The sequence below is a fragment of the Trachypithecus francoisi genome, unplaced genomic scaffold (assembly GCF_009764315.1).
Source record: "Trachypithecus francoisi isolate TF-2019V2 unplaced genomic scaffold, Tfra_2.0 Lachesis_group8, whole genome shotgun sequence".
Taxonomy (NCBI): Eukaryota; Metazoa; Chordata; class Mammalia; order Primates; family Cercopithecidae; genus Trachypithecus; species Trachypithecus francoisi.
Genome location: NW_022681473.1, coordinates 4426837 through 4448236, shown reverse-complemented (window position 1 = coordinate 4448236; position 21400 = coordinate 4426837). Strand labels below are relative to the sequence as shown.

General features: G+C 54.2%; 1 protein-coding gene, 1 long non-coding RNA gene and 1 other non-coding gene across 15 annotated transcripts in view; 2 read left to right on the top strand and 1 right to left on the bottom strand.

Moving 5' to 3' along the window:
* The window catches only part of ANO1 (anoctamin 1), a 225918-nt gene that overhangs the window by 97877 nt on the left and 106641 nt on the right, over window positions 1-21400 (top strand). For 10 of the 13 annotated variants that reach the window (XM_033205187.1, XM_033205196.1, XM_033205197.1 and 7 more), the window contains exons 2-3: window positions 11799-11971; window positions 20951-21283. In XM_033205187.1, coding sequence (XP_033061078.1) covers window positions 11799-11971; window positions 20951-21283 — 506 coding nt within the window. Of the gene's footprint in view, window positions 1-11190; window positions 11345-11798; window positions 11972-18614; window positions 18868-20950; window positions 21284-21400 lie in introns of those variants that run through there. The other 3 variants (XM_033205198.1, XM_033205194.1, XM_033205199.1) reach the window with 2 other exon arrangements.
* On the bottom strand, window positions 5677-18504 carry LOC117080284. Its single transcript, XR_004435771.1, has 4 exons — window positions 18225-18504; window positions 17416-17492; window positions 8173-8625; window positions 5677-6182 (listed from the first exon to the last, which is right to left on the bottom strand). It is a non-coding gene; the product is annotated as an uncharacterized LOC117080284 (long non-coding RNA).
* Window positions 8602-8708, top strand: LOC117081805. The gene has a single exon (XR_004436290.1). It is a non-coding gene; the product is annotated as a U6 spliceosomal RNA (small nuclear RNA).

The window sequence follows — 21400 nt, the reverse complement described above, 5'->3', positions numbered from 1 at the left end:
TTTGGAGGTCACTGGAGCAGATGGCCAAATCTGTGACAGCTGTGATAATAAACAGCGATTACAAGCAGAGGGCCAGATGCTGAGCTGCCCTCGTGGACACTAATGGTCCCGGGCCCTGAGCTTGCACTCCCAAGGGACCCCTTGCTTGGTGTTTTGGGCCCACTCTCGACATCCCGACAGCCTGTCTTCTAAATGGGACTGAGGTGGAAATGGGGGGGGGTCCCAGAGCCCACGTGACTTGTCCAAGGACACCTTGCAGGGTTGCAGGGGCGGAGAAGGAAGAGGCCTGTGCCTGGCATCCATCATCAGTCTCTAGAAAGTTCCATTCTGAAACATGAGTCAGCCATGCCCAACAGTCTCCTGGGACAATCTCCCACACAAACTTTTGCCGAGCGCCTGCTGTGTGTTGAGGGCACATGGAGTCCTCCTCTCCTTGGTGATTTGGTGGCGGGGGGTAGGGAGTTGGCGGCCCTGACTTTGGCTTCCCTGAATGATGGCACAACAGAGACATCTGGTCTCCAGTGAGGATTAGATCTCCTTCAGCGGCAGGGATGCAGCCAGCCCCGTCACTGTAACTCCACAGTGGAGTAAGGCACCCCGGAGGCTGTCCCGGCACAACCTGACCGCAGTCATAGACCGGTCAGCCTCGGGAGGGACACTCTGCCCTGGCCCGGATGTTACCAGCCGGCCCCATGGATGCCACAAGTCCAGCCGAGGAAGTGCCTGTCCCCACTCCCAGGGCCATGCGAAGGGGTCCAAAACAAACTTGAAAAAGCAACCCCCCAATGGGGAGGCCAGTTTGTCGGGGGTGTCCGGGGGTCATGATGGGCACTGCTGTTTTCCTAACTCACGTGACCAAAAGTCCTTTTATTTGCATAAAAATGGAACCTGGTTGTCTAAGTCTTCCCCAAGTTTCCTTATACCAAGCAGCCGTGAAGGGCTCCCCACAGAGCAAGGTCTGTACTGGCCACCATGAGAAACCGCCATCTCCACCCTCCAGTCACATCCAAACCCCTCTAAGCCGTGGGGCTGAACCACCTCTGAACATCCCACCTGTCGTGTCATTCACTTCTGTCTTGTCGATGGTCTGCCTGCTCCTCCCTCGCTGGACAGCAGCTCCAAGGGGGCAAGGAATCGTGCATGTTTTTATTTTTATTTTTTTATTTTTATTTTATTTTATTTTATTTTTGAGAAGGAGTCTCCCTCTGTTGCCCAGGCTGGAGTGCAGTGGCGCAATCTCGGCTCACTGCAACCTCCACCCCCTGGTTTAAGCAAGTCTCCTGCCTCAGTCTCCCGAATAGCTTGGATTACAGGTGCCTGCCACCATGCCTGGCTAATTTTTGTATTTTTAGTAGAGAGAGGATTTCACCATGTTGGCCAGGCTCGTCTTGAACTCCTGACCTCAAGTGATCCATCTGCCTCGGCCTCCCAAAGTGTTGGGATTACAGGCATGAGCCACAGAACCCGGCCTGTGCGTGTTTTGCTGGCTGCTTCTTCCCCAGTGCCTCGCAACCTTGAGAAGATGCTCTCAGGCACCCGGTGGATGCACAGGCAGCCCCAAGGCCCTTCCCAGCCTTCCTATCCCTCCAGGCCTCCCGACCCCTGACTCTGGCTTGGAGCAGTTGACCCCTCCTCTTCATCTTCCTAGTTCCCAGTGACCCTTTAGGATTGAGCTGAGAAGCCACTCCCTGTGCAAAGCCTTCCGGAATCGACCGTGACCTTTCCTCCCCCTGGTCCTTCGGCATTTTTCTGTGGCTGTCAGATTTCTGACTTCCTGGCCGACTATCAGCCCCACACCTGTGGGTCTGTGCCCAGGGCTCACAGCTTAACACATAGGGGGACCTTCATAAATACACTGATTGCCCCTGTGGAGGGGGCACACTCCTGCCAGGAAAACCCAGCCCACCTCCTCCCTGGACAGGAGCCCTCATGTTGGAGAAGGCCTGGCTCTCAATGGGGCTTTTGTGGCAGGTGGCAGTGGCCTCAGCAGCTTTCCCCGGCAGCTCCACCAGCCGGAAAATGTTAAGACAACAACTCCATCCTTGCCCCTAGGGAGAACCTGTTTGTGAAGATTCCACAGCCTCTCTTTAAGAAGCAAGTGTCCGTGCTGGGGTTGGTTGAGTCGTGTAAAAATTGCTATGTGGGTAAACTCTTCATTGTCCTCCACTAGGCGGATGCTAGAATCTGTGGACACCGGCAAAGGACATTCTCTCATTTGTTCATCCTTTCAAAGAATGCTTTGCATACCTACTGTGTGCCGGGCTCTGCTAGGTCCTGATAATATATATAGAAAAAAACAACGGTCCCTGCTTTCCAGGTGCAGGGAGAATAATAAGCTGTCAGATAACAGATGCGGGGAAGCAGAGGAAGGGGCTGGGAGCAGGGCCAAGGCAGACCCTGGAAAGGTGGTTTCTTAGCAGAAATCTCGGAAACGTGAGCGAGCCAGGAGGGAGGGAGGGTCACAGCTCCCAGAAAACTTGAAGTCCAGCCCAAGAGAATACAGTTAACTCCTGGGAGGAGGATGCCATTAGCCTATGTCTGCTCCATGGTAAGGGGCTCTGTCCCTGGCACACCCCCCACTCTTCCCCCAGCCCACTCCTCCAACTGTTCTTAAGTGGTGGGAAGGCAGGTAGGGGCTGCTCCAGTGGTTATCTAAGGGAAAACTGTCCCCCTCTGTTTAGTCCCCAAGCTAAACAGATTTGAGATCTGTTTAACATGGAGGATCTGGGCTGTGATGAGCTTAAAGGGGGAGGGGAACGCTTGATTTTTCAGAAAGCCTGATTTCAGACATAATTGTTCATGTTTAAGAAGCAGGGACGCCAACTTGATTTTCCAGAAAGCCTGATTTCAGACGTAATCATTCATGCTTAAGAAGCAGGGACACTGAGTCTTGGGAATAGCTTTTGGAAAATGATAATCTATGTTAGAGGGCGGGGCAGGCAGCCCTGTGGCCCCTGGGCTCTATATGACTATGTGTCTTGGAGGATCCAGGCTATGATGAGCTTAAACATCTTAAATATCTGCATTCAGGAAGAGCTTCTGGGTAGACACTGGAACCACTAATTATGCATGCCATTGGAAAGCAGGTCCCAGGTTGGGTCATTTTTAACCCTTCATGGATGAGTTGTCGTATGTGTATGTGTGCAAGTGTGTGCATGCATGTACTTACTAACTCTATAGGACACAGATCTTTGGATTTTGTCTACATAAGCAAAGGGATTGAAACGACTTGATTTATTTGCTGTTGGCCACTAATGCATTTTGCAAAGACAGGCGGCCACTGTCTGTCACAAAGGCTACTCTGTCTCACGCTGTCCCCTCCTTACGTTTTAAGAGTCAATGCCTTGGGTCCCAACTTTGTTGGACAGCTGGCTCGATTCTGTGCATTTTTCTAAGTCTCCATGGCTCATGCCATTTTCAGGCATGAATATGAGCCATCAAATTATGACAAAATCGCCTGGAGCCACCATTCTAGCCGAGGAGGGTGAGGGGAGGTGGAAGGAAAACAAGATGATGAAGCGAATTCCTCTGCAGATAAGGGGTGGCAGATTCTATGGAGAAATACAAAGCCGGGAAGGGATTTGAGGAGGTAGAGGTATAAAAGAATGAGTGAACGAGGCAGGGCACCATGGCTCACGCCAGTGATCCCAGCACTGTGGGAGGCCGAGGTGGGTGGATCACCTGAGGTCAGGAGTTCAAGACCAGCTTGACCAACATGGTAAAACCCCATCTCTACTAATAATACAAAAGTTAGCCATGACGGGTGCCTGTAATCCCAGCTACTTGGAAGGCTGAGACGGGAGAACTGCTTGAACCCAGGAGGCAGAGGTCGCAGTGAGCCAAGATTATGCCAATGCACTCCAGCCTGGGCAACAGAGTGAAACTCCAAGTGAATAAATGAATCGTGAGTGCATGGTGAGTGGGTAAGTGGGGAACGGGGTGAGCCAATGGGCGAGTGAGCAGGTGGATGAGTGGACAAACAGTTGAGCGAATGAATGAGTATGTGGCTGAATGAACCCCTCACTCTAGCGGAAAAGCCAGGGGAAGGGGCCTGAGCATCTCCTTCAGGGGTACCTGCCAAGGCAGAGTCCTGGAACCCCTGCCCAGGACCTCTCCTGGAGGGCATCTGGGTCAGTCCCCTGCTCCCCAGCGCTGTCGGCCCCTGCCTCAGGTCTCTTACCCAACCTCATCGCTTCCACCTGGCAAGGTAGATGGCCCATGTACTGGGAGCACTACATGGTAGGATCCCTGGGAGGGTGCCCCCGGGCATCCTCCTGGATCTCTTTCTGGTGTGAAATAGTGAGCTCTCTCGGCTTCTTCAGTTGAACACCTGTGTGACCAGCTCTGTCATCAGATATGTTTTGTAATTAAAGGCTCCTCGGTCATAACATTTCAGGAATGTGCTGTGATTGGCCTTGAGGCAAAGGTCAGTTTCTCTGCATGTGTGTTGTACAGAGAAAAAGCTGTTCAACTATTTTTTCCTGAATAGTAAAAGGGTCCAATATGAGCCCACAGGTTACAAAGTGTGTCAGTCCCTTAAATGATCGTCGCCCTTTCCCTACCTATCAACCTATTCCATATCACTGCAGACATCTTAAAAAATAGAGGAAATGACAATGCAGAAAATAAAAGCCATCCAATATAGTGTTCCTATATTAGTAATATATTCTTATTATTAATAATAAGAAGAAAAGGCTCTGTAGCTAAGCGGTCCAGGCTCGTCATTCCTTTCCACATGTGGCTTTCAGCCCTGGAAAGGTGGCTTTTCTGAACTGAAATGTGCCTTAAAGTAAAATTCACATACCAGATTTCAAATATGTAGTTGGAAAAAAGAGAATGTCCAAGGTCTGATTAATAACTTTTTTTTTTTTTTTTTTTTTGAGACAGGGTCTCACTCTGTCACCCAGGCTGGAGTGCATTGGTGCAATCATAGCTCGCTGCATCCTCAAACTTCTGGGCTTAGGCAATCTTCCCACCTCAATTTCCCAAGTAGCTGGGATTACAGGCATGCACCGCCATGCCTGGCTCATTTTTCTTTTCTTTTTTAGAAATGGGATCTGACTGTGTTGCCTAGACTGGTCTCTGACTCCTGGCCTCAAGTGATCCTCCACTTCAGCTTCCCAAAGTGCTGGGATTACAAGTGTGAGCCACCATGCCTGGCCAGGAACTTTTATATTGAGGACATGTTGAAATGATATTCTGTGTATAATAGGTTACATAACATAGATTATTGATTTCCCCTGATTATTTTTACTCTTGTTAGCGTGGGTAGTAGAATATCTCAATGACACATGCTCCACAGGGCCCAGTAACGCACTCCTTCATTGTACAGAAACATTGCATCAGGAGGATGTGGTCTTCCATGCCCAACCCAGAGGGCCTTCAAGGTTCTGATTCCCCAGTGCAGGGTTGGGAAGATTCCTCCACTAACTGGTGATGTTCCTGGCTCATTTTCCCATTCATTTCTCCCACAAACATGGGGCCCGGAGTGCACAGCCAACAACTGTCACACACAGTATCCCCCCAAGAGAAACCTGCAGCCCAGAAGTTCAGTTGCAGGACAGAGACCCCCAGCCTGGCAGAGGCCTTGACACAAAACAGAAGTTTGGCACCAAATGATATATACGTGAAGGCACAATGAAATGAACAGCAAGGGTTCAAGGAAAAGGCCATGCATGGCATAACAAAATTCTGGAACATCTTTTATTCCAACCATAGGGTTTCCCAGGAAGGCGTCAGGATCTCCTGTAAAGATAACGGAGGCTCACAGTGGGCCCTGGAGCTGTGGCTTCCTTGACTTTGGGGAGGGGAGGGTGTGATGAGACCCCAGAGGATTCGCTCCAGAGTGGGACGCTTGCTGCAGCCAGTGCCTGCAACATTAGGATCCATCTCAGGCCTTAGACATGGGTCTTTAGGGAAATCAGGGCCTTGGGCAGGTCACTGACACCAGGGGAGTGATGCAGGTTTGGTGCGCTCACGCCCGGCACACACCCCACGGAAGGTGCAGGGATAAGTCTGTGGCTGAGAGCGGCTCTCATGGGATTTGTGTACTCTCAGCAGTGCAGGGGTGGCAACCCATGTCCCAGCTCCACGGCCTTGGGACCTCAAGTCACCTTCAGTCCCTCTGGCCAGAGGACAGGAGAACCAGGACTTGTCCTTCTTTATCAGAAGTTGCATCGTATCTAGGGAGAAAGTACACAGTCAGGGCAGGGCTCAGAGGAAGCCATAGGGTCAGCCTCGTCTCTCTGGAGTGGCACGAGCTCAGACGGAGGCCGCCCACCTCTGCGAGGGGGAGGTTCCTTACTCTCGGGAAGTATGCTAGTGAAAAGAAATTGCCAGGCAGTCTGGAACTTTTCTTCTTTCAAGCCCTGGGAAGAAGAATTGAACCGGGGCAGGCAGCGAGGTGCTCTGTTTGGCAGGGTGGGCAGGTGCAGTCCTGCTGCGGGGAGTCCCACCCTGTCCCCCACGGCAGGGTTTCTGATGGTAATGCACCCATCATCCTGGGGAGGAAGGCTGTGCCTCCTGTAGAGTCCCTGGGGAGGAAGCAGCTGTTTAAGATTTCGTCTACACTTCTTCCCACACCTCCTGAGAAAGGACGCAGGAGGGTGTGTCCGTCGTCCATGTGAATGCACTTGCAGATGACTGTAATCACCCTAACAGGGCGACTTAACATTTGTAAAGAGCTTAGCATAGTGCTGGCTGTAGTAAGCATGGAGCAGCTGCTTGTTAAATAAATAAACATAAATAGGGAAAATCCATAGTGTGCCAAGGATGGGAAGGAGAGTAAAGAGTGCAGAAATGAAGCCCGAAAAACTAAGGATGGTGGGCAGAAGGGAACATGAGTGGCCGAAGCCGAGGATGGAAGGAGCAGAGGTGAGGGATGCCATCTGAGCTGGACCAGAAAGGCTTCCAGGAGAAGGTGGCCTGGCCAGGCTCTCAGCTACCCCGGGTGAGTTTTAAAGCTCTTGAGATTCTCAGAAGGCAGGCCTTGGGTTCACAAAACACATTATGAATCTGAAAACCCTCCTCTGGAAACTGGATGTCCATGAATTCTGTTGGAGGAAAAAAACAAATCCGCACCCTCCCCTCCGCCCCAGGCAGAACTTCATGCTTTGGCTGCGTTTCCGAGCTTCGGCCGGCAGTTTCTGAGCCCGTGGAGTCCCGCCGTCATGCTGCGGTTGGCCGGCCTCTGCTTGGGCACTGACATCATGCAAGGGAAGGAAATGACAGTGACCTGTCTCCTGCCCACCGTATCTCAGTTGTAAATTCCCCAGGCACATCTTCCCCGCAGTAATTACAGCCCAAGTTGCTTTTAGGAGATGATATCATTTACCTGTTTGGCCTCTGTTTCTGTCCTACGCGGGTTGCCCAGCAGCGCGGGGCTGGTCTGGGAGTGGGACGGGTGGCCGTTGGCGCTCACAATGGCCCTGAGTCATGACTGCTCACTCCTTCCATGCTCCTTTCCCTCCCCTGGGCTGCTCGTGAGTCAACAGCACTTATTAAACCCCTCTGAATGCAGAGATTTGTACTGGGCCAATCGAGGGCCAGGGCAGGTTCAGTGCACCTGGGCTGTGCGGGTGCCGCCACCACCACTACCAACAGAGAGCAACCCTGGGCACCTGCATATTTCTATTTTGTAAAAAGAAACCCAATCTCCTTTCTGCCACCTCTCTAATTCTAGGTGTGTGTGGAATTCATGGAGTGAGCTCTGGTTTGAGGGGTGGGGGTCAGGAGAGCTAGACTGAAAGCCAAGTTTGCTCTCTTGCTGGACCTTAAGCCAAGTACATCACCTCCCCAGGTGTGCGCACCTGTGAAATGGGGACTGATACAGCTGGCCTCCCAGGTCCAGGTGACAGTGCAGGTGAGGGCTGCTGAGAAATCTGAGAGCAGTGGTGCTCAACTGGGGCTGGTTTTGTCCCCTGGAGGATATTTGACACCACCAAGAAACATTTTTAGTTGTCACACTGGGGCTGGAGGCAGAGAGTGCTGCTGGCATCTTGTGGATGGGTAGAGGTCACCAGGGAGCCTGCAAAATGTCCCACACTGCACAAGACAGCTCCCACCGCAGAGGATGATCTGGCCCCACACATCCACTGTGCTGAGACACCCACTGTGTCCCACCCTGGAGCTCCTTTATTAGAAGAGGCGTTTGCATCCCTGGCTTGGACTCACCATGGCCAGGCGCTGGGCCTCTTGGTCCTCGCCCACCATCCAAAGGGAGACACTTCGTGCATCACTTTACAAAAGAGGAAATTGAGGCAAACCAAGGCCGTGAGGTTGGTTAATGGGGAGTGAGGTTCCTGTTCCGGCCTGTGGTCTCAGTAACCAGTCCCTGCATCTCCATCATTTGGGGCACCTCGCTCTGCCTCCTTTTGTAAAGCTTGGTATGTTGGACTTCCCACTGAGTTGCAGACAGCATGGCCAGTGCTCTGAGGTATTCTTCCCTGTGGGCAATGCCAACGGGATGGAAATAAAATACCGTTGAAAAGGGCTCCCCTGTGCTGCCTCCTACCAGGAAGCCACCCTCCTAACAGGTTTGTTGGTCTGCGCTCCTCATCAATTGATGCTTGTATCCTCAGTGACTATTAAAACGCCAGCAAAGTGCTCACTTCAGCGGCACATACACTAAAATTGGAACAATACAGAGAAGATTAGCATGGGCCCCGCGCAAGAATGACCCGCAAATTCATGAAGCATTCCATATTAAAAAAAAAAAAAAAATGGTCAGCAAAGACACCTGTATCAGTTGGCGCATGCCATCAAATGACACTGAAGAGCAACACTGTGGCCAAACAGGCCAACTGGGAAGCCTGGAGCTTCCCATAACGAAATGGGATTTCGAAATTTGTCTAGATGGTTCTAGACAAATTACAGCGGCGTTTTACTAATTCACGAGCCGGGAATTCATCCTCTGCCCGCGAAATCTGTACCTGTAGGGTTTTAGTGATGAAAATCACTGAGACAAAAAGAAAACTGAGTGCAGCAGTTTATGGAGAGGCCCCACGTATAACCAACTAGTGACTGGAGTGGAGAGAGAATCCCAACAAAATGACCCATGGGACACAGGCGAGGAGAGGGAGCTAGACAAGGGAACCATCTGTGGAACAAAAAGGACCCTGTAAACTTGTCCTGGCTTGGGAGATATCTCCACTTACAGGAATTATTTTCCCACTCCTATTTTGAGGGACTATTGTTTTTACTTTGTGTCGGTCCCTGAAGTCCCTAGACCCACGAACCCCCGGCAAAGGCCACAAGAGGCCTGGAGGCAGAACTGACCCTCTCTGCCCTTGCTGCACAGAGGCCACACTGCATTTTCTCTGCCTTTGTCTGGGGCGTGTCCACACTGTCCACCTCGGAAGACTTGGGGAAGGGGCGAGAGGAAACAGAATGCAGGGATACTGGAGAGAAAAAAAGAAACATACTGGCAATAGCAAAGAAAGTGGAGTCTTACAGGCAAGCCGAGCGAGGCCTTGAGCCTGGCTACAGTAGAAATCACAGAAACCAGAAGTTAAGCACTGTTTCTTGAGTAAAGCCACAGTGGTGCTGTCGGGGAGAGGGTGGGGTCACCCTGCCTAGGAGATGGCCCCTCAGCAGGCAGCCCCCGAGCCCCAGAGCCCTCTGGGGCCAGAAGTGTCACTTCCCAAACCTTTAGGAACACCAGTGTGTCCAGATTTGGCCAAGTATATTTTAACTTTTTGTTGTTGTTGTTGTTGCAAATGGCGCCTCGTAGAGCTCTGGAAGGTCCTTTGCCACTCGAACATAAATGTGAAAAGACAGTACATTAGTATTACACAATGTTGGTTGTTTACCAACAAGGATAAACGGATGGAATTACATAATCCTCTGTACGTGCGTGTGGGATTCTCCCAGCCCTGGACACTTGAACTTTTAGGGGCAGAGGCTGTGGAGCATTGTTCCTGGCATGGATTTGGCCAGCCTGGGGGCACTTCTCCAAACCCTCTCTCGCTGTTCAAGGTGCAGACAAAGGGTCCTTTAGGGCCACTCAGTGCCCATTGGCACCACCAGCCTGAGAACCGAATAGCCTTCCTGCACCGCCCCAAGTTCAAGGAAGTCACGGACTTGTACCTAAAGAGGGGAGTCCCACTGAGGCACCAGGAAAGGGGCGGTCATGACAAGATGACAGTAGTGGTGACAGCAGTCACCACTGCCGAGCCTGGCAGCTTCAGGCACACTGAAGACTCCCATGAGAAGGTGGAGGCTCTGAGGCCCAGGAGGTTCTGAGGCCAAAGGGGCTGGCACAAGGTCACAAGGCTGGAAGGTGCCAGAGCTGGAGCTAGACCCCACCCCATCCTAGCTGACTCCAGGTTCCATGCTTGGAACCATGGCATGCTGACGACATTGTGGCCTCAAAAGACAATTTTCTAATCACTTCTGTAGGCCTTGAATGTTCCCAAGTGGCCATTTAACAAGCAATTATTGAGCACTGGCTGTGTGAACCTGGTAGACAACCCACTGTAAAATGAGACGGAATAAACGAAGTGCTCGTTGAGGTTCAGGCAGGTTCTTTGGGTAGAGAGGAAGGGCTGCATATTTGGGTGGGAAGGGGACAGTGGGGGAGAATCCAGCGAGACTTCCTGCAGGAGGTGCTATCTGATGCACACCATGAAGAGCTCATAGGATGTCAGAGGCAGAGGGACACTTTATATCCACTGGATGTGGTTGCCAGCATGGCCCTGGGGGCTTAACCTGAGTGTGGCTGTCCCCTGGGGACCTGCCTTATTCTCCTTAGGGGAAGAAGACTTGAAGATCTGCAGCGTGCCAGACCCCTGCTAGGTCCGGGGGTAAGAGAGATCAAAGCCACCATCCCACCCCACTCCCCGGCCCCTCCAGAAAGCAGGACAGCCTCGCCCAGCAGTGGGGAAAACTCTGCGGGAGCCCCGCCCCACCTCAGAGGATGGGGACTGGTCCTTGGCCTTCCTAAGCCTGGATGTCCTCTGCAAAATGAGGACCCGCATTCCAACCTTGCAGGTGCAGGGTTAAATGAGATGATACATACTCACGCCCTGCCTGGGGGACGCTGCATGCGCCTGGGCACAGAACAGCAAGTGCTCCGTAAACTGGGGGGACACCGGTAACATCAGTGGGCTCCAGAGAGATGACTGCCCCGGGAGAGACTCCCCCAGGAGCGCGGGCAGCTGGAGGGGGCGGGTCGGCAGGAGCCAGGCAAGCTCCCCGGAGGAGGTGAGCGCTGACTGACAGCAGGAGTTTGCCAGGGTGGAGGGAAAGGGGCAGAGATCCAGACTCCAATCTCAGAAGCTTCGCTCCCTGGGAGGCGGAGGTGACCCGCCACAGAGGCGCCTGCCACGCGGCAACTTTATTTCAGGTGGGGCTATATTGAACGTTCCCCTCTTTCATACCCGGTATGAAAACCCTCAAAAAATGCAAAGGGGCACTTTCTCCGGATAAAAATAAAACTTGGAGAGGCCTGCAGGAATGGAACACTTTTTCTTCCTGTGTTTAAATTTCTACGGAAAATCTGACCCGCGCGGCCACCGCCCCTGCCATAGGCGGGCGGAGAGCGCTTATATCTTTAAGGCAAAGGCGGGCCGGCTGGCGTCCAAGTTCCTGACCAGGCGCGGGCCGGCCCGCGGGACCAGCAGCCGGGTGGCGGCGCGATCGGCCCCGAGAGGCTCAGGCGCACCCCGCACCGAGCGCACGGGCCGGGCGGGCCAGGGCGGCGGGCGGAGCGGGAGGCGGCCACGTCCCCGGCGGGCCTGGGCGCGGGGAGGTCCGGCCCCCTGAGAGCAGGCCGCGAACGCTGCGGTCTCCGCCCGCAGAGGCCGCCAGGGCCGTGGATGGGGAGGGCGCGCCGCCCGGCGGTCCCAGCGCACAGGCGGCCACGATGAGGGTCAACGAGAAGTACTCGACGCTCCCGGCCGAGGACCGCAGCGTCCACATCATCAACATCTGCGCCATCGAGGACATCGGCTACCTGCCGTCCGAGGGCACGGTGAGTGCGGGCGGCCGCGACCCGGGCGGGAGGGCCGCGCACCTGCACCGCGGCGAGGGCGGGAACCGGACGGCGGCGGGGCCTCCCGGGACCCCGGGGGGGTGCCGCACCCTCTGCGCAGGGTTTGCGGCGCCCACCCGCGCACGTGCGTGCCGGGAAGGGCGTGCCCGCCCCAGCCAAGTGCGTGCGCCCAGCCTGCGCTCTGAGCCTTCGGAGCGCAGCGCCCACTCAGCCCAGCGCAGCACCGGGCCCCCAGGCATGGCTTGGCCTGGAAGCTCTGCGGCTCCGAAGCTGCCTCGCCCGGGGCTGGAGCTCGGAGCCCAACCAAAAGCTCACAGCTGGCGCCCTGAATGGGACCTTCTCTTCCTGGCTCTCGGCCAGGGGTGTCCGTTGGGGCAGCCAGGGGGAGGGTGATGGTGAGGGTCTTGGGCGAAGGCCAAGTTGGTCGCCACTCCACGGCGATGGTAGCTACCAGGCCCCACTGCTTCACTACTCTCTGGAGTCAGAGCCTCGGGTCCTCACTTGCCAGAAACGCACATTGCGCCCAGGGCACTGGGTGTGGTACCCTGGCATTGGCACCGAAACTCTCAAAGCCCAGGGTGTCAATCATTGGAGATTGCTTTCTACCCTCACCTGTCTCCCCTGGGCGCCCAGGCCTGGTTCAGGTGGGGGCACTGGTAGGAAGCCAGTCATGTAAGTTGGGGACCCCATCCTGAGGTCCCCAGTATCCCCACTGCCCTCCCCAAGGCCAGACCCAGAGGTCTACGTTCTAGGGAGGGGGTGGAATTCTCCCAGGAAGGGTTTGGCTTGAAGGATAAAGTTTGCTGGAAGAGGATAGGACAGGGCTGGGACTGGCTATCTCCTCTTGGGGTGAGGGAAGCTCTCAGCAGCACTTTGTGGGACCTAAGGACAGAACCTCCTTTCTCCCTCCTTCCCCTGCAGACCCCATCAAGGCCCCTCTCCGGGTGTCAGGCCCAGCAGGGCTGCTTCAAGCAGGATGGAGATGGCCCTGGCCTATCCCTCTAGTGTCTGGGGCACACAGAGAGGCGGGGAATGAAGCAGGGGCAAAGCTCCTGCTTTGGGTCTCTGTTCCAGCAACAGCAGGGACTCTGGCCTTGGTCAGGCCTTGCACCCTTTGGGTCACAGTGAAGGGGGTTGGCCTGGGGGCATCTCTTCAGGAACTGAGATTGCACAGAGCTGCCAAGAGCACCGGGAACAGGTGTAGATGGAGAGGGAGCCTACCTGTGAGTCACAGGACTGGCGGGAGGAGCTCAGAGATTGCCATTTGATCAAAGCCATGTGCCAGGCCATGCTGGCCCCTGGGCACCCTCAAAGAATGAGACAGAGAAGGCTCCGCCCATCTGGAGCTTACTTAAGAAATGGTGATGGAACGTTACCTGTTATCCACGGCAGTGATAGGGACAATTCCATAGTGCTAAGCCAGTGCTGTGCCTTAGCTCATGGAACTCTCGCAATGTGTGAGGTAGGTGCTATTACTACAGGCAAGGAAACTGAGGCCCAGAGGGGCAGGTGACCAGCTCCAAGTCACCCACCAGCTGGGAGGACAGTTAGGAAGGGCCCAGGACACAGACCAGGTAGCTGCAGAAAGTCTACCTGAAGAACAAACCTTCTGGAGAAGAAGCTAATTCTACCCCATAACGGGTGGGGACTGCGTCCTTCAAAAACATTGCGCATTCAATGTCCCAAAGGTGGGGCCATGGGGATACCAGCCATGAGCCAGGGGATGGTAGTGCTGGCCAAGGTGATGGAGAAATGGATGTTCTGGGGGTCGATTGGACAAGACCTGATGGTGAATTGAATGTTCAATAAGAAATGGAGCCTTCCATGAATAGCCCCCAGTCTCCAGAGTTTTTGTTCCAGGACCCATTGCTTATCCAGACTCAGAAACTATCTGCCTCCTGCAAACCCAGGTGAAGGCCACAAAGTCTGCAAACAGGCAGCTGGGCCCAGATGAGACCATCAGCTCTTAGATTCCACACAATACTTCCATTGCACATACTTTGTTTTGTGAGCTCGGAAGGCTGAATCAAAGGCGCTCGCTGCGGGAGGCAGAGCCTGGGAGCAGCATCTGCCGGTAGATGGCCAGACAGGCTGGAGGCTGCAGCCATGGACCAGGGGCCTGTTGGTGCGGGGCAGGCCGCATGGCAGGGAGAGCCTCCCAGGGCATCCCTGGCACTACTCAAGCCAACAGTGGTTGCTCAGTCATTACCCTGAGTCACCCAGCGAAGGCGGCTCTGTACACACCAGGGCCAGAGGGCGTGGGCTGCATTTCAAAAGTTCCTATCCCATTCTCAGGCGTGCAACTCATACATGCACAAGTCAACCACAAGATAAGTTCATCTGATTCAGGCTGCGGTTCCCAGCCTGTGGCTTTTGCCTCTCCTCATTCCCAAGTTCAAGGGTGGAAATCGCTTCATTGTTTCTGTGCAGTGAGATATAAGAAGAAATGACTTGAAAGCCAGAGGCCAGGTTGGATGCAATTTGTTTCCATTTCCTTCTGTTAATCTTTGAGTGTTTCTATGTTCTTCCTTGAAACTGGTGGCTGTCTGTGGCCTGGGATCTGTGTGCCCCGAACAAGCCCAGACACTCCAGAGATACCTGATTTGCTGGTGTCTGCCCAGTATTTCCTGCTTTATCTGCTGTGGGAGATGATCTGCTCATAAATTATACATCATGTCCCATAATCATACATTGATATGTAGTGATCTGATTTTTAAAAATTTTTAGAAGACAAGGGAAGCTTAAAACTGATGTTCCCTTCTTAACTATAATTTGAAAAGTATCAAAACCAAAAGAAATTTTACAGGTCACTGATTTCATTTAGCCCATTTTCAGAGAAAGTGAACATTGTAGATTCCCTTGAGTGATCAAGATATTTCATGTGGATATGAATTCAGTTCCTGGAGCACCAACTCCAGAGACAAGCGCAAGAAACCAATGCCCAGAGTCCCAGAACAGTGTTAAAGGTTAAAGGACATAGGATTCCTTCCCCGTTTCTGCCGTTTTCTTAGAGTTTGAGGAAGGGGTTCCTAGAGGCAGGTGTGGACCAGATCACAGGCTGCCGTTCACGGTGCCTGGGGCAGGGCTTCCAGCACACTCCTGCCACGAAGGGAACCTTTGTCCTTCACATTTTCCCATGTGGCCTCAGGGAAGTATTTCTCTTCTACCATTTTCCCATCTTCCTTAGGGAGGCACCTTCCAGGAGTACCTCCCTCACTTATGCTGAAGGAAGTCTTCAAAATACCTTCAGATCGTCCACCACATTTTATCCCCACAAGAATCCTGTGACCTAAGTCCAGATGTCTTTGTCGGCATCTCACAGATGAGAAAATGGAGGCTACCAGTTGGGGGTTGTGGTGTTTAAGTTGCTGGCCTGCCTGGGTCTCAGCTTCTGTATCCTTGGATCTGATGGCCACAGCCAGCCACAGCATACGAGACCCAGCCTCTCTTATTCATTCACACATGCCCGCATTCATTCATTCAGCAACCACATATTCAGTGCTGACCATTGAAAAGACGAACAAGAGAGCTGGGTGCCATGGCTCGCACCTCTAATCCCAGCACCTTGGGAGGCCAAGGCTGGCGGATCACCTGAGGTCTAGAGTTCAAGACCAGCCTGGCCAACATAGTGAAACCCCCGTCTCTATTGAAATTATGAACATTAACCAGGCACGGTGGTACGCACCTGTAATCCCAGCTACTTGGGAGGCTAAGGCACAAGAATTGCTTGAACCCAGAAGGTAGAGGTTGCAATGAGCCGAGATCACACCACTGCGCTCCAGCCTGGGTGACAGAGCAAGAATTCGTCTCAAAAGAAAAGATGAATAAGAAACCCCTTGCCCTCAGCAAAAGTGCACCGAGGGGTTGCTTGCGCCTTTCTTAAGAATACAGAAACAGAAATGTTCTGAAGCTTTCCCAGGCCTTCGAATTTGGAAGTTATGCACAAAGTCTCACCCACATCCCTCCCACTGCAATTACATCTTTGCCTTTTTTCTCCCTTTCTACACAAGAAAGGCACCTACTCCACTGCTCCGTGGAAGGACACCATAGAGTCACACACCACCATGGCGACCGCACTGGTCCTAGCTGTACATTCACCTCCTGACTCTCTCCAAGCCCAGCTCAGGATTGCTCTCCAGACCCTGGGAGCCTCCCAGCTCTTTAGAGTATAGACGGGAGAGAGCCCACACCTTACAAACTAATACCTAAACAGACAAAGCAGCTTATCCAGGGCCACACAGCAAATCAGTGACAGAGTCAGGCCCTGGGACTCCCACACCTGTGTTTGGTGCTGCCTCCTGCTGGTCCCAGCATCACATCCAGCTCCTTTTGTAACTTTTTAAAGTCTGGATTTGGCACTGCTACCATCTTTCACTTGTGGTCCACTCTGGCCACGAGATTTTTTTCCCCCTGTCCTCCCCTAGTTCTTTATTTGTGCGTGTGTCTCAGTTCCCAATTAGAGCAAACTTCTGTTGAAGGTTCACTCTATGCTAGGCTGTTTATAAGATATAAAAGATTCATCCTTCCAGCAACCCCATGAGGGAGATCATATAACATGAGGGAGGTCTTAGGGATATGGAGAGACAAAAACACGAAACTGTGTGCCTGGGGTCATACACGTGGTTAGTGGCAGAGCTGGTGTTTGAACACAGGTAGAAGGATGCCCACTCTTGATCAGGCCCTGGTGCTGTCTCTCGCTCCACCGTGCATGGGAAGTTAGATGATGTTTCTCTCCCCAAAGACTGTCAGGCCCCTGAGGGGAGGCGTGCCCCTTGATAGGGTTCGTATTGAACCTGGTAACCTTCCCTATTTCACCCTGATAAAGGATTTTTGGCCACTCCTTAGCGTAAATCCCTACTTTCTGCCTTGAAGGGATCCCTGTGAATTTCCTCCCTTTCTCTAAGGATTTGTTTGCTATTACCATTATCCCTGCCAACCAGGGGTATTTATGGGGCTCCGACCAGGTTTTGAGTCCCTGTGTACTGAGGTCAGGTTGGAACTGTGTTCTAACACATCTCTAGACAGTCCCTGGCCAGGCCTCTGGGGCCCCGCCGTCCAGCTTTGGGGCTAATTTGCAAGTTGAGAACTTATGGGTAGATGGCTCAGAGACAGTCCCAGCACAGAGAGACCTGCAGAGGCCAGAGGGGCTGGCCACCTTCAGATCCCAGAGGATGCTGGATTCGCCCCGTGCCCTGAAAACCAGGTTGAATTACAAAAGGTTGAGAAGGACAGAAAGGTCATGCAGGGAGGGACACAGTGTCTGCAAAGGCAAGGAGGAGGGACTGGAGAAGGCCTGGGGCAGAGGGGAGAGGAGGTTGGATAAGGCAGTATGGGGAGGGGATGAGGAGGAATAGCCGAAGCTCTCGGGCGCGCCTGGGACTCAGGCAAGTATGCCCTTCGGCCCCTCGAGACCCCGTGTTCACCTGTTGGGCGCTGGCGCATTCCCTGTACATGGGCTCATGTCTTCCAGGAGCAGCTTCTGGTTGGGCTCTTTTGCCCACTCAGCAGTGGGGAGAGAAAAGCACCTTTAGTCGCCACCTCCTTGTGACCCTGCGCTTGTCTCACCTCCCTGAGAAGTTAAGGGGAAGGCATATCTGCCACTGAGTGGTCGTCGGGGTGATAGGGATGGCCCCAGGCGCCTGGCCCCAGAATTAGATGGAGCATCCATCCCGGCATGTTCTGGCCAGTGTGTGCTGAGCTTAGCAGAAACCATCATGCCCTCGGTGAAGCCTCTCGCCGTTCCTCATTTAGCAGAAACCGACCCTGGGGCTCAGAGGATCCAGAGCCTCCCCCAGGCTTTGCAGCTGGAGAGGGGCCAAGCCCAGATGTAGACCCAGGTCTGACTGACTACAGGGTCTACCATGAAGCCACTACCCTGTCCCGAGCTGGCCTTACCTGCTGTCCCACACTGTCCCAGACATACCTGTGGCCTGGTGTTGCCCAGACCTCCCCACTAGCCTGTGCTTATCTGCTGTCTGTACTGGCCCTGCTTAACCACTGCCTCAGGCCCCAGGACAGAACTGAGGCCCACTAAATGGCTGCACTCTCCCCGTGTCCCGCAGCACCAGAGACAGAGCCCTGCACTGGGGTCAGCCAGCAGGAGTCTGGTATTCAGGGCCACTGAGCTGGGCAGCTCACCCGTGGGAGCCTCAGTTCCCTCCAGGTCAAATAAACCTAACTATAGTAACCCCTTCGTAGGGTCCGTTTGTGGGGACTCAGTGAGATGACATACCTGGGCTGAGAAACAGCGTCACCTGAGTCGCGGCTCCTACACCTTGGGCGTGCAGATGGGACTTGATGCTGAGCTCAGCCTCCCGCCTGCTCTGTAACCTGGGCTGCCCTGCCCTGCCGGGCCTGTTTCCTCCTTAGCAAATTGAGAAGAATAGCTCTTTCGTGCTTCTCCTGCAGAAGGAATGCAGGCCCTCTCTGTGCTGGCTGCAGACTTGTGATACTGGGGTTCCATCCTTCATGGGGCTGGGCATGGGAACCCACTGCCCTCAAAAGCCACCCCTCCCCCACCCTGCCCCCTGAGCCCTCCCAAGCCACCCACCCACATGGGCGTGGTCCCGGCCCCTAAGCACCCTCAGACTTCATCACAGAGGGCAAGCTGGGCGGGGCAGGCACACTGAGTCCAGGTCCTCCTGAAGGCCACCAGCACAGCAGGGCCCTGTGTTACTACAGAGAGAAGTCAGTTGCTTAGTTTCAGCCTCCTGCCGGCACCAGATGCTGACCGGGCCCTCCCAGGCGGTGAGCAATGCTGTTTCCAGGAGAGGCATCCTAGGGCCAGAGAGGCCAAGGTGCCAGGGACATGGCCCCACCTGTCCCCTAACCAGGGGTGGAGGAGTCTAGACCCTTGACATCAACACCTATGAAAGGTGGGGCAGGCCCCAGCCAGCAGCCCCGGCCCAGAGCCTCCTCTCTCCTTCCCCTACAACTAAAAAGGACAGCCTTCACTCGAGGCCTTCCTTCCCCCGTCCCCCGCTGCAGTGCTGACCATCTGGTGAGGGGCTCCACCCTCCGGCTTCCCTGATGCAGTTTGGGTTGTATACAGCCCACCCGCCTCAAAGGAGGGATTCTGCCTGCCCCTTTTCCCGACCAGTGCACAGCCATTTAGAGCCATGGTGCAGCCAGAAGCTGCCCAGGGGCTCCAGGTGACCACGTGGGGAGACCCTCCAGGCCAGCGAGGCCCAAGCGCAGCTCTGCCCAAAGACCACGGGTGCTCGGGCCCTGCCTGGTGCAGCACGCCGTCCCTGCACTCCATCGGGGAGGCCCTCTTCTCGGATGATGCCCCCCGGGGACTGATAGTACCGTAGGGAGCGTCCTCACGTAGCCACAGGAACCTGAGGTGGAAACTGGCTCGAGGGATGAGGCGCAGCTCTGTGGACCATTAGCAGCTTGGAGTTGCCGGTTAGGCTCTATCCAGCATGGCTTTATTTAGATTTTCTTGTTTCAGAAACCCAGATTGCTGATCGACCTGTCTGTCCTGATAACCAGCCAAACCCCTCGGGAATTCCAGCAATGCAGGCTTGGCTTCTGCCACGGTCCGTCACATTGCTGCTGTGGGAATATCTGGTTTTTAAACCAACCACTCCACACTGCGATCGCCTGTGGCCCCCTAGAGTCCTTCAAACAAATAAGGAAACTGAGGTGGGGCCGGCCCTGTAGGAGCCCTAACCCCGCCCCCTTGGTCACCGCAGGGCACCCACCAGCGGTGCCCATCCATTCCATACCAGTGGCTCACTGTCCTCTGCACCCAAAGGTGACCGACCGTGCAGGTGCTGCTGAAGGCCACGTGAGGAGAAGGAGCAAATGCAGGGGCATTAACACCCCAGGAGTGACCCCCAGCCAAGAGAGGGCCAGAGCGGGTGCATGATCACCCAACTTCCTCACCCTCTGGGTACCGGCGGTGGGGTGTGCCCTTCAAGGTCACTCCGAGGGTCCCCAGCAGGATGGAGCCCAGCTGCACATAGCAGTGGCCACTCCTTAACCCACCCCTGTCAGCCTCTCTCCCCTTCACCCTCCTCTGGCACCTGAGATCACCTCCCAAGTGAGACACTTGCACCCCTGGCCTCCGTTCAGGCTCCGTTTGGGGGAGAGCCCCGACTAAGACAGCGAAAGCCTCACCTCTGGACACACAGCTCATTAGTGGCCCTGTGACCACCTTGAATGGCACTGCCTCTAGCGCTGGCCATCAGAGATGGAGATTTGCATGCACGGAACCTGGGCTCAGCTCTGCCTCAGCCCCATCCATGTGCGTGGGGAGCCCTCATTCACTTGATAGCTTTTGCCATAGATTTTGTTGTTGTTGGGGGATGTTCTGTTTATTCGTTTAATTTTTAATTTGGGTGGGTACATAGTGAGTGTATAGAGTGATGGGGTACAGGAGATATTTGGGTACAGGTAATGCAATACGTCATAATCGCCTCTTGGAAAGTTGGGTATCTCTCCCCGCAAGCATTTATCCTGTGTGTTACAAGCAATCCAGTTATGCTCCTTTAGTTACTGGTCCATGTACAATTAAATTATTGTTGATGATAGCCCCCTGTTGCACTGTCAAATACTAGGTCTTATTCCTTCTCATTTTTTGTACCCATTAACCATCCCCTACCATAGCTTTTTGCAAGCAGCCAGGGAGGTTCCTGACACCCAGCCTGGTCTAGTTCCATAGACCAAGAGGGCTTCTGGGGGACCATATGTGGCTTGACACCCTCATGACCTCATGAATGATGAGCAGTGAAGACCTCCTTCTCAAAGGTCAGCTCTCTGAAGACAGGGTCTTCTGCTGTGTTCCCAGGTGTATCCCAGCCCCCAGGACAGCACCTGGCCCATGGAGGGCGCTCAGGGAGGGTTTGTTGAATGAGTGAGTGAGGAGTGAGTGGACGAAGGGAGCAGCGCACGCTCCAAAGGCCCGTCCCCAGCAGCTTGATGGTGAATGGATGCCTTTTCTTCCACCCTTAGCTGCTGAACTCCTTATCTGTGGACCCTGATGCCGAGTGCAAGTATGGCCTGTACTTCAGAGATGGCCGGCGCAAGGTGGACTACATCCTGGTGTACCATCACAAGAGGTCCTCGGGCAGCCGGACCCTGGTCAGGAGGGTGCAGCACACTGATACCCACTCTGGGGCTCGCAGCATCAAGCAGGACCACCCCCTGCCGGGCAAGGGGGCACCGCTGGACACGGGCTTGGCTGAGCCCCCGATGGACTACCACGAGGATGACAAGCGCTTCCGCAGAGAGGAGTATGAGGGCAACCTCCTGGAGGCGGGCCTGGAGCTGGAGCGGGACGAGGACGTAACTATCTCACTGCACGCTGGCTTGTGGGGGCGGGCTGCTTGGGGGCGGCGGGCGGCAGCCGCTTTCATCGTCAGAGGGTGCGATGCTGGTGTCTTGTTTTAGCTTTAAGCTGTT